The 12,159-nt window shown below is 33.1% G+C and overlaps 2 protein-coding genes across 6 annotated transcripts; one reads left to right on the top strand and one right to left on the bottom strand.

Annotated features, from left to right (window-relative positions):
* The first annotated feature begins 1,415 nt into the window (after positions 1-1,415).
* On the top strand, positions 1,416-8,497 carry LOC8287033 (protein PTST homolog 2, chloroplastic). 4 transcript variants are annotated; one of them, XM_048379296.1, is made up of 8 exons: positions 1,416-2,649; positions 3,325-3,490; positions 4,019-4,214; positions 4,296-4,531; positions 5,205-5,344; positions 6,243-6,390; positions 7,973-8,041; positions 8,132-8,497. In XM_048379296.1, the coding sequence occupies exons 1-8, from the start codon at positions 2,033-2,035 to the stop codon at positions 8,225-8,227; spliced, it is 1,668 nt and encodes a 555-aa protein (XP_048235253.1). In that variant the 5' UTR covers positions 1,416-2,032; the 3' UTR covers positions 8,228-8,497. The 4 variants fall into 4 exon arrangements, 3 of the variants coding, with proteins under 3 accessions (XP_048235253.1, XP_015575278.1, XP_002520154.1); XM_015719792.3 differs by having other exon boundaries at positions 1,426-2,649; positions 5,199-5,344; XM_002520108.4 differs by having other exon boundaries at positions 1,428-2,649; positions 4,329-4,531; positions 5,199-5,344.
* Positions 8,498-9,112: 615 nt separating this feature from the next.
* On the bottom strand, positions 9,113-11,843 carry LOC8287032 (outer envelope pore protein 24A, chloroplastic). Of its 2 annotated transcripts, XM_025157528.2 has the most exons (4): positions 11,494-11,843; positions 10,949-11,311; positions 9,725-9,819; positions 9,113-9,320 (listed from the first exon to the last, which is right to left on the bottom strand). In XM_025157528.2, exons 1-4 carry the CDS (start codon positions 11,692-11,694, stop codon positions 9,314-9,316), a joined length of 666 nt encoding a protein of 221 aa, XP_025013296.2. In that variant the 5' UTR covers positions 11,695-11,843; the 3' UTR covers positions 9,113-9,313. The 2 variants fall into 2 exon arrangements, with proteins under 2 accessions (XP_025013296.2, XP_015575258.2); XM_015719772.3 differs by lacking the exon at positions 9,725-9,819.
* Positions 11,844-12,159: the final 316 nt, after the last annotated feature.

Here is a 12,159-nt window from a genome sequence, read left to right as displayed (position 1 = left end):
ATTTATATAATTTTTTAACTGTATTATAATATTCTTTAAATATTATATTTATTTTAATATATTTTTATTATGGTTAAATAATATTTTTATATTTTATTTTATATATTTTAATTTTCATTTCGTATAATTTTTATATATTATAGTATATTTTTTAAAACATACATCTCCATGCCATCAAAACACATTAAATGCTATAAAAATATATAATATTATTTAATTTATAAATTTAAACAATAAATGTACCTTATTTTGATTTTCACAGTAATATAAATTAATATTATATCTTATTGGTATCTTATAGGTATATTTATATTATATTTTTCGGATGAGATTCAAAAAAAGTAAATTATAATAATACAAGTTACAATAAAAAATTATAGGTATCTTTTTAGTGTTTTTTTTATAAAATTATGAAAAAGTAAAATGAACTAAAATAAAAATAAAATTCACACTAGTGTAAATTTAAAATAATATTTTTTTAGTATTTTATGGGTGTATTTTTAATATTTTTTTGATGAGATTCTGAAAAATAAAAAAGATATAAAGCCACAATAATATAAAATTATATATTTTAATATCTTTTTATATATTTTGGTATCAGAAAAAAGATACATAAAAGATATTTTTGTATCTTATATCTTTTTATCTTATGATACTTTAGAAAAAAATTATATAAAAAGAAATTTAAGAAAAACATAAATATTTTACCAGAAAACAAATTCAAAATATGCACCATGAATTCTTTTGTTTAATTTTATAAAAAAATACGTATTTTTTTATTGTCTTAGACTTGCTACTTGTTTTTTAAATTATACAAAGATGTTATTTATATAATTACTTATTTATTTTTATTGAGATAATAATCATGGAAATGATTATATCGATTAGATCCGGATCTTTTATTATTAAATATTAAAATATTATTAATATTTATTTAATTGTTTAATTAATTAAATTAATATATTAAAATTTTATTTTTTCTTTTTGGAGGGGAGTGCTTATTAATTAGACTGAAATATGTATCTGTGGTTATGATAGGGTGACCAGAATAATCCAATTGATCAATTTCAAAGCAAATTTGATAAAAATTTAGCATCCAAAGTACAAAAACAAAAAGGAAAATGTACTTATGAGCACAAATTCTTTGCTCAAAGCTAAACCCATAAACACAAGTCTATATTACACCAAGTAAGCACCTTAATTCCTTCCTTTACATGAACCTTAGCATTATTGAAAATGTGAGATGAAATTGAAAATAGCAATTTTTTTTAAATTCTTCTTCTTCTTCTTCTTCTTCTTCTTCGTAGTGACACACTCTACTCCAGTGGCAAGGAGACCACCTTTGAAGCAACAGCATGGATAAAAACAAAACTACATTTATGGCCTTTGACTCTATCAAAATCTGGAATCAATCAACTCTTAAATAAATAAATAAATATTTTACAAGATTATCATAATTATAAATAAAATTATGAAAGCATCAGTCACAAGTCAGGTGACTCAGATGTCTCATTCTCTCAGGACAAGCAAAATCAAAACTACTGGCTAGTACTGAATCTTTGGCATCATCAGAATGCCACGTGCACCTCATCCTCTCCCCCCCCTCCCCTCTCTCTCTCTCTCTGCCCTTTTAATCCAACCATTCTACAAGATTTTATACATTTTTGATACAAAAAATCAGGAGTTTTGATTCATCCAAACAAACCCTAACCGGAAGTAATGACTTAAAAACAAGAAATAGACATTAAAGTAAGTCACTTTCTATCTTTCCTTTCAAGTTTTACTTTATTGCCCGGTAATAAACGAGGACTAAGACAAGGCCTTAGGCCAATTAATGAGCGTTGCGCTTTTGCATTGGCGTTGTTCGTTGCTTCATGCTCGGTGAACTGAATGGTGATAGCTCTCTCTTTTAGCTAACTTTTCTTTTAAGCCAATTACAGTTTAACTTGTGTTTTAGCTTTGCGCGCCTTCCTGTTAATAACATTTCTCTTAGTTATTTTGGGTTCAAGGTGCTCGACGAAATGCCTGAACCATGCTTTCGCTTACTAAGGTCCCAACCCATTTCTTTGTTTCGCCTAAAAATTTCTCTGAATTGAACCGCCTTCTAAACCATTCCTTTATACCCTTTAATATTTTTGAAGGTAATTCAAGAAACAAGAAACAAAAGCTTATGTCTTTGCGCTTTGTTGATGTTAAAGAAAGTGGTTCTTTATTTCTTGAATTGAAAAAGGATTTTTGTTGGAGTAATTGTAGTGGGTTTGTTAGGAAGTGTAAAAAGGATTGGGAAGCTGAAAGTGATTTTGCACTGGAAGCTGAGATTTTGGAGTTTATGAAGGATTCTGAAAAACCTGAGGCCTTTCCATGCAAGAAAGATTTAGTTGATGCTGGAAGGATGGACCTTGTTGAGGCTATTCTGAAGCAAGGAGGCTGGCTTACTTCTGGTTGGGACTTGAATGATGATAATGCAAATGAGGAAGATGAGGTATTTTGTACTGATGATTTGCCTTCGGATTTGAAAAGAGATAAAGGATTCAAGAACGAAGTGAGTCAGGAAATGGTTTTAGGGAACAATCAAGAACGGAGTCATGAAGTTTCTTCCTATAACGGTGGTTCATATGCTCCAGCTGCTTCCTGGTCTGGTAGATCACTGTGAGGCTTCTAATTTTTAGTTGGCTTAACCCATTTCAATTTTGTTGACGATAAGATTTGGTGGATAACGAGTTGCATGTTTTTTGGTTTATGTTGAGTGATAAAGAGCCTTGAACCTGAAGGGAAAAGTGAAAAAGATTCTTATTCTGGTACTTAGTGTAGAGTAATTATGCTGCCTAGGAAAATCTGAAGTTTATTTTTTTGTTTGCTTGTTACTGTTTTTTTTACTTGGGCTACATCATGATTTTATGGATAAATGGCAATTCTATCTGTTCTCTCAACAAAAAAAAAAAAAAAAAAAAAAAGCAATAAAAAGTATCATGAGTTGCTACACCGCCGTAATGATGCCCAGCTGAAATGTGACAAGAAGTTGAAACGTTGTAATTTTGTCATTTTTCTCTTGGTTGGGATTTGACCAATTGCAAAACACTGATGCTTGGACAATTTCTTTTTCTCATATTTTTTCATACCTATCCTATTCTTCTACCTCTTTCATGGCAGTTGAAAAGAAAAATAGAAGAAACCCTCTTTCATAGTGTAAGATAATTAGCCATTTATAGAATTAGAAGAAAGAAAGAAAAATTGGTGAATTCAATCCTATTCTCCTGTCAAGCTCCTATAAAGTCCAAATTTTCATTTTAGATTAATATATCTTGTGCATTCTTTTGCACTCAGAGAAACAGAAGCTGAGGATGATTCTGGGATTGAAGGTATACTGAGTCGACTAGAGAAAGAAAGGAACATGAATTTTGGGTTTGGATTGAGTGAGACAGGAGGAAGCACTCATGTACAAGTTAAAGATTTTGCACATGGCTTGTTGGCTAAAAGCTCAAGGAATATGGTATGTTTCATGTACCGTCTCAATTTCATCATTTCTAATTGGTACATTTGTGAACTAGTCGATGAAAAGATGAATATTGCATATGAGGAGCAATCAACACCCACATATGATATTATATTTTCTTGAATAGTTATTAAGGAACTGGAATTTGAGTTCTTAGATATAGAAATAAGCACGGACAGGAGCTTATTCTAGGCATATAATTGCCTACCAAAATTTTTATATCAGAGATTAAAAAGTGATCCAAGAGTCTGTTACCCTGCAGTCATCCAAATTGGAAATGAAGAAGGCTACCAGCTTACTTTACTTTGGTTCTTACAAATTTTCTATTTAGTTTGTTCTTCGATTTAGTTTGCTGACCAAGTTCAGAGCGTCCGGTCAAGATATATAGGTTCATTATAAGTTAACTTGTTATTCTTCCAGGAGGAAAGGGTACTACAGCGAGTGCAATAATCATTTAATTTTGATTGAGAATTAGTTGGCTATTCGTTATAAACCTAATTGTTGCTGTTTGTTACAATGTAAAAGACACTTGCTGGCCTAGAAAGAAACAGTACACCTGCATCATCAAGCCCCGACAATGACAAACTCAGTGATCCAGAGGACAAGCTTGGTAACAGCAGATCTCAATCACATATTGATGGTTTCAGACATTCGCTTAAACCAGATGCATGGAGAATGTGGAGCACTAAGAGGGCTGGGCTTTCAGAAATGGAGTTTGAAGGTATTTTATTTTTTGGTTTCTGCTGGCCTCGTTCTCTAGATCGTGAATAAATTGAATCTATTTTATATGTACACTTTACAGCTGATGAATTCATCTGTCACGGAACTAGAACAGGAGGTGAAATGGATGCTTTAGGAGATGAAATACTACAGAAAAGTGAGGGTGCTACTGCATCTTCAAATGGACGGAAAGGAAACTGTTGTAGTGAAAGGGTTAAGTTCAATGATATTCGAAGTCGCCTTCAGCAGTTGGAATCAGAACTTTCCTCTGTACTTAGCACTTTAAAATCTAACAGTGGCAAGAATGCATCCCAGCGAGTGGGTACCTGATCTCTCTTCCCTTTATCTGCATGAATATTTTTATATTAATATCCTGTGATGACATCTTATAATTCTTTTTTACGAAACAAACTGAAATTTTTCGGCCTTAAGCTTACATGAAAAAATATTGGAGTATGGTCGATAGCAACATGCTTTGCCCCAATTTCTATCTGTTGTAATTTAATTTTTTTACTAGTCAATATAAGCTGATATAAATAACAGAGAAAATTTTCAAATTTTTACTGTCTCTCAATCCATCAGCTGTACAAATCTTTGCCCATGCTTTCTAGGACAAAGGGACTAAGAAAAGAGTTTGAGTTTGTAGACCAGCATCACTGTTCTTCTTTTAATTACCTCAATCTCTCCTTTTCTTCCTTGTCCATTGACATGTCCAAATATGAACTGCCAAGTTTCTTTGTTTCTTTGTCATTTTTTTTGGTCAAATTTAAAATTCAAAGAATATGATGAAATTTCTTGCATCAACTTTGGCCATGATTTCAGAATGTAATCCACAATATGTGTTGAGAATAAAGGAATAGTTGCCTATGCCCTAGCTCAGTTTCGTCTACTTAATTTTTTGGATTCCATGTAGTTTATTTTGAGCTCAGTATCAACATCTAACCATATATTGACACTTTCTAACACTGCTCTTATTCTTCTCTAGGTTCAGGTTGGCTCTTCTGATGATTTAGCAAAGCTCTCTGATGCTTGGGAGTTCCAAGAAACTGAGATCATGAAAGCACAGGATAGGCTACGGTCAATACGAGCAAAGTTAGCAGTATTAGAAGGGAAAATGGCACTCGCAATAATGTATGCACGGTTTTATTAATCTAACACAACATCTATTCAACTCAAGGTTTTAAATAACAGTATCGTGAACCATATTGGTATAGAAAAAGGTTCAACCGTATCAAACCGAATCGGCCATTGTTACTGTGAATCCTTTTTCAGAATAATTCCCATTCAAATGATACTTTTAAAAAAAATTTGGCTAAAGAATTTTTGGTCAAGAGTCCCTTCAAATTTGAGAAGCTAAAAAGGCCAGATGGGGATAAGAAAAGTAGATAAGAGTTTGGAAAACAAAAGCAAACTAATGCTCCATTTGTTTTGCAGAAAATAATTCTCTTTGGAAAACCTTTTCTCTGGATAATATTTTCCGGCGTTTGGTTGTAATATTAAGAGCTGCTTGAAAAATCTTTTTCAATATTTAAGTTCAGATTTATTTTTTCTGAAGTAATAGTATATGCTATCACATTCATATGTATTGGACTTGGTTTGTTGTTGAGCCTATAAATGGTACTGAAGAGAGAAGCAAAAGAAGAGATTGTATTTAAAAGAATTTGTAATGTTGATTTTTTTTCAAATGTCTTTGTATTTAATTAGTATTGGAAATCTAGTAGACATGTTTTTAGGTGTTGGAAAATAACTTCCCTTTCTCAAAACGGGAAGTTATTTTCCTTTGTTTTGAAGTGATTTTCCTTTGACTTATTTTCCCTTGGTGTCCCAAACATTGAGAAATAAGGGAAAATATTTTGCAGTAGAATATTTTCCATAAACAAACGGAGCTTAAGTTGATTCGAAATGCCTTATAACTTATCAGTAGGACAAAATCCCATTACTTAAAGGGTGATGCATTGTTATTTAAAACCATGCTCCAAAACTTGTGTTACCATATATAATTTCATGTCTGTATTCTGCACTTCAACAGTGAATCACAAAAGATAGTGGAGGAGAAACAGAAAAGGGTTGATGATGCTCAGAGAGCTTTACAACTTCTTCGTACTGCCTGCATAGTTTGGACTAGTTCAGCATCAGAGGTGCTCTTAGCTGGATCTTTTGATGGATGGAACACCAAGGTTTGATCACTCTAAATAAGTTAGTATTTTATTTAATGATAATAAGTGTTTTGAATAAGCAACATGATAAGAGGCGTTGCCCGAGGTTTTGCAGTAGTAAAATAATGTGCAGCTGACATTTTTCAGAGTCCTACCTCCCTTGGGCTTCTAGGATTTTAGGGGGATTGCATGACTTTAATTTGCTTGAAAAAAAAAATGATTAGTCTAACTTGTGTCATAATTGAAATCGGACTACAATAAAATCTCTCTATAGTGATATTCTATATAGGAATAATCTCTACATAGTGATAAAAAATGGGACAGTTGTAAATAGGAATAAACTCTCTATCGTAATAAATTATATATATTTTAAGTCTCGCTTTAAGAAAATATGCCTCTATATAGTAATATTACATATATAACTTTAAAAAATGTATGTTATGCTATATTTTATTTAGTGTAATATTGTTTTATCTCATTAATCTTATTTATATAGTATGAAGTCTAGAGAAAAGTTTTAATACTCAAACCTCCAGTAAGTTATAATCTCTTCATAGTCATAAATTTTATTTGGTCCCAAGTGTATGACTATGGAGAGGTTTTAATGTATTTTTATGATTTGGTATCATCAATCCTTTTCTCTTAGGTTGGTGCTTTTGCTTGGCCCTCAACAAGATTATCTTGCACCCTTATTGCTATCATTTAGACTTTAAGGCTCTTAAGTCTTATGAATAATCTCTTGTTACGCATTTAGTAAATGCTAAACTGGGTAGGGATAGCAATGGTGCAGGTAACACACCATTTTAGAGATACTTTGTTTCCTTTTCTTACCAAACATAGGTCAATGAAAAGCCTTAATCCAATGACATATTCTCTCAAAGATTTACTCAAAGTGCCCAAACTCATACACACAAGTTCTCCTTGATCTGTAACTTGAATAAGAGAATGTGTAATTCTTGGTCTTTGGTATAGCACTTCCTTCAGATCTTTGTGTTTATTCTTTTGCACAGATCACTAATGGGAAAAGATCAGAGCAGTTTTTGAAATTGTGATCTTGCGGCTGGGGCTAGGTGATGAGTGGGTAATGTCTGTATTGCCCAAAGTGTGGTTGTAGCGGAGGATATTATTGCTCTAGAGCAGGGGAGGGGAAGGGGAAATCAATCTATACAGTTCCTAATTTTGAGGTTTAATAGTGATGCATCCCATAACCAGACTGAACTTACATTTACTGGAAAAGAATAAAACTACTTTTGAGTAGCTTGAGATTTCAGCTTTATTTCTCTGTAAAAGAAATATTTGGGGACTCTTAAAAAGTTTGTCTAGGGTTTGGAGAATTAGGATTTACTAGCTTTAAAAAATTTGTTTCGTTGATTTTAATTGCAATTTTTTCTTCATCTATGTCACTGCTTTTTTAATAGATAAGAAAATGGTACTAGAACCATGGAGGTCATGTGTTTTACTAGTATATGCAAGTGATGGAATGAGGTGCTATTACAAATTTCTCTATACAACATTGTTAGTCGGAGACTTCTTTTTTTTTTCTCTTCCTTTCAGTTGCCAATCTTGGCTATGGTTAACAACTTACAACATTCTTAATTTGTAGAGAAAGATGCAGAAGTCAAGCGGTGGTATTTTTTCTGTATGCATGAAATTGTATCCAGGAAAATACGAGGTAAAATCATAATCATGTCTCCGAATGCCATTGTGATACATATTCTTTTATCAGATTCCCTTAAATATGGCATTTTATGTTATGGTACAGATCAAGTTTATTGTTGATGGTGAATGGAAGGTTGATCCTCTACGCCCCATTGTTCGCAACGATAGGTATGAGAATAATGTACTCATAATCACGTAATAAATAAGACATGCAAATGGGGAGCATGAGAATATCATCCTAACTCCAAAGGTATTGGAGAAACTCCTGTAACAAGATTTTCTCCTTCCTTTTAACCCTCATCTCTTGTAAACAGATAGTGATAGTGGTAGATGATTCTTTTATTGGAGAGGATTAGGATTGTAGAAAACGTTGTGTATTGCCTTTATTTTAACACATTCTTATTCAATGATATGTATTTTACATTTCGATTCTCATTATTGAAATATAAATGTATTCAAAGTAATCTTCCACTAGTGTTGAGAGCTCTCATAAATTTATATTGAGCGTTGGAAAAAATTTAAAATAAAATGAAAGGTTGCAGTCTGCTTGCTGAATGATTCTTTGCAACAGCAGGGCAGGTTCTCCCAGATGCGTAAATAGTGCAGCTGAGATGGTTTTGACAGGAAGATGTTATTGAACTCTTGCTTACGTGGTTTCATATGGGCTATGTTTGTGGAACTTCTACCTAAGTAAATTTTATAGAGTTTACACTCAGTGCCAAGCATGATCTCAACATGAGCTTTTAAGTACTTCCCAAATTGTCATTGTTCATATCACACCATTGATTATGTTTTCCATCAAAACTGACATGGCGATACCAGTAAGTTCGCATCTCCATATGCTTTTGCAGTATCAGTAAATAACAGTAACTAACCTGATAAAAGCCATCAAAATTACAACCAAGTATTCTGCAATAGTTTGGAAAAAATCTAACCAACGGTTTGATATGGCAAGGACATTTTTTACACTCAAAAAATTGCAATTATGAATATGGGGAAAAAATGATGCAGTTCAATAATCACATTTAAGCATAAGAAGATGAGGAAACTAAAATAGGAAAGAATAAAGAATTGCACGCAGAGCTCCCGGGCATAATAATAAGAGCATAATATAGCAAGATGAGCCTCTAATTGAACGCAAAAAATTAACAGCAGGAACTAGATTGTTTTATACATGGAAAAGAAGCTCAGTCAATTATACAGGGGGTGATTTACATCTCAAAATTCCATGAGCTCTCAGCAGATAGTTTTGGCATGCCTAGGCCCTCAGCCAAATTAAAAGATGCTAAAACCTGGTAGACAAAAAATAACTGAAAGTCACAACATGCACAAAATGCTACTGAATGTCAAATAGTGCAACTCTTAAGCATATCATTTAATATCGAATTTCCTCCTGCGGTGTCATATCATAAGCCTCAACTACCAACATATAGAATGTCACTTAGCAGACTTATATTTTCTGAAGTCATTTAAAGATGTTTCATAAGAACTAAGGAATCATGAATCTTTTCTTGCTAGATTGACTTGAACTTAGCAACTTCAAAGATGTGATAATAGCATTAAGTCGGCTTACTTGATTAATACTTGAAAAAGAACTGTCAGCGTGTGCTATATCTTTAAGGGAATTATATAGTGTCTACTTCCAATCCCAGATTGATATTTTTATATTTTGATATTGGTACAAATCTTAATTCACCTTATCCTTGTCTTACTCGGATGATTCATATGCATAGCCATATACTTCTGATTCATTGTCTCATACATATTGCTCCAAATGCCTGACTTCATCCTCTACATGTGAGTGTCATAGACAGGGTGTAATTAGGATGTAACAAAAAGAATCACGATATCAAATGACAAATCTTTCCATCTTTGCCAATTAAAGCCATCACCATATAGCTAAAAGCCCATGAACATCTGACACAATGGACTACGACTGGGCATCCTAAAGACTTCATTAAAGTGCCTTCCCAAACTCAATGATCAGTATCAGATTAATGAAAACCATACATAGTCACTACAGGAGAATTTACTAATAGAAATAGATGCAAGGTAAAACAACGCAAAATTCCATAGCTTAAACCCTGGGGAAGATGACAGAAAATGAAGACAGAGAAAGAGAGAGCACTCTGGAAGCATACAACAAAGCAAATTCTCTTTCCATTTGAGCACCTTAGATCTGTAAGATACTTAAAAGTATAGGGTTAAGAAGTTGCATACACCACAGAGACAAAACCACATATTGGATAGCTATTTGGGCGTTTGCAAGCTTGTCTAGTCCCCAGTGACTAGACTCTAGTCCCAAGTGTTATGGTAAAAAATCAAAGACATGATGACATAGTAATTTTGTTAGAGAAATCAATCTTAGTGGCCAATTTCCAGAGTCTAAATGGCACCTGATTAACCAAATTGACATATCTGAATTCTAAGGAAGCTCACCAGTGCCATGGAAGCTTTGAGATCTAATTCTCTTAATCATACAGATTACAGAGTCATCCTTAAACAGGCAAAATACTGTATAAACAATAAGCACGCACACAAAGACAAATAAATCAAACCCAGTATCTATAATCAATCAGCACTCGTGTTCTTTCCAAGAAAACAAGGTCAGTCATCCCCTTCTAGGCCACTTTGCTATATCTAAATTCTAGAGCCATTGCTCCTAAGCACTTTCACTTTTCCTGGTAAGAGTTAACCTTTTGCAAATATTTCGGTAATTGGCTAACAGGGTTAGTTTTGATTGTCTTGTTAATTTAGGCTTAAGTACACTACAATTCAACCTCATAATCCAATCCACAAAATGCTTTTCAGAAAAGAATGTTGCAGCAACTATTTCAAAAAAAATATATATATTATTCATATCGAAGAAATTAAAAATAAAAAGGAACAAAGAAGTAAACCAGAGAGTAAAACCGTGTACCTTAAGGCCTCCCTCTTTAGTTAGCAAAGATTTCCAAGACCACTCAACACCCAAATACTTGCTCACTGTCTCATAAGAAACTCTAATCACATCACTGTCAATCCTATGAGAAACAGCCAAATCCCACGAATTCTTCCCCAAATCATACCCAGGCTCAAATGCTGTAACTCCTCTATGCACATAACTATACTTCAACTTACAATTCTTGGAACCCAATTCATATCTAGCAGAAAACTTATTAACTGGATCAATAACAAGAGTTCCATCCAAAACGGTCCTATTTTCATTTCTTGAATGAGCATAAGTCCAATTTACCTGCTTCTCTAATACATTTACAGTGTTTATAAACTGAAACCGCACATCCTGCACACAACCCAGAAACTGTAAAAGGTAAGAACATTTAACCAGGAAAACTTTAACCCAGCCCAGAAATTCTAAAAGGTAAGAAGTTTAACTTACAAATTCTAAAAGGTGAAAACCTTCTCATTCAGTTACTTTGGAAGTGAAAAGATATAAGCAATATGTTAATGGAGTTTAGTAAGGACCTGATTGGGGACATCGTAGTCTACTATGAAGGAGCCAGGTTTCTCCAAGGAAAGATAAAAATCGTCGACGTCGACAGTTGAAGAGCTTCCGCCGAAGACAGCGTTATCAACAACTGCTCGGAGCTTGAGATCTCCGGCGTTGGCAGTGACAGTTCCCGTTACGCCTTTATTACCTCTAAAAGCGACCGCGCTTCTTATCATTTTTCTTTTCTTTTCTTTTTTCTTTTCTTTTGGGCTTTATACAACGGAAACAAGAGAGTAGCTAGTAAAGGGGTTTCTCATTGCAACGTTGCAAATGCTACTGGTAACGCTCTGTGTTTATATTGGAGTAACCTTTTTTTTTAAGGAAAATTTATAATTTGTTCATTCAAAATTTTATAAAGAAAAAGAAAATCAAACCACTCATCCTTCTCTTAATAATATAATAATAATAATAATAATAATCACAGCAACATGTGTGAAATGTGTACGCACTTACCTTTCAATGATGTCATTTCGATGAATTATTTAGATTCAATGTTTCGATCGCAAGTGTTTAAACAAAAAGGAAATTACTAAAAAAGGGAAAAAAAATAATTATTTGGTGTTCGGTTAGTTACATCTTGACAGATTCATTTTTTGGAGCAAGTTCAAAGAACTGTCTTGTGGGTACAAAAATGAGATAAT

The sequence above is a fragment of the Ricinus communis genome, chromosome 1, assembly GCF_019578655.1.
Source record: "Ricinus communis isolate WT05 ecotype wild-type chromosome 1, ASM1957865v1, whole genome shotgun sequence".
NCBI classification, from domain to species: Eukaryota; Viridiplantae; Streptophyta; class Magnoliopsida; order Malpighiales; family Euphorbiaceae; genus Ricinus; species Ricinus communis.
Note: the sequence above shows the minus strand (reverse complement) of the source record. Positions and strands in the feature narration are given on the sequence as shown.

What these genes read in the sequence shown, in the direction of transcription:
- LOC8287033 (XM_015719792.3), top strand. Translation starts at nt 2,033, where the DNA reads ATGCTTTCGCTTACTAAGGTCCCAACCCATTTCTTTGTTTCGCCTAAA. An exon ending in CTAAAAGCTCAAGGAATATG is followed by an intron (nt 3,491 to 4,018) that starts GTATGTTTCATG and finishes ACAATGTAAAAG; the next exon opens with ACACTTGCTGGCCTAGAAAG. An exon ending in AAAATGGCACTCGCAATAAT is followed by an intron (nt 5,345 to 6,242) that starts GTATGCACGGTT and finishes GCACTTCAACAG; the next exon opens with TGAATCACAAAAGATAGTGG.
- LOC8287032 (XM_025157528.2), bottom strand. Translation starts at nt 11,694, where the DNA reads ATGATAAGAAGCGCGGTCGCTTTTAGAGGTAATAAAGGCGTAACGGGA. An exon ending in ACTACGATGTCCCCAATCAG is followed by an intron (nt 11,312 to 11,493) that starts GTCCTTACTAAA and finishes GGTTGTGTGCAG; the next exon opens with GATGTGCGGTTTCAGTTTAT. An exon ending in CTAAAGAGGGAGGCCTTAAG is followed by an intron (nt 9,820 to 10,948) that starts GTACACGGTTTT and finishes ACTCACATGTAG; the next exon opens with AGGATGAAGTCAGGCATTTG.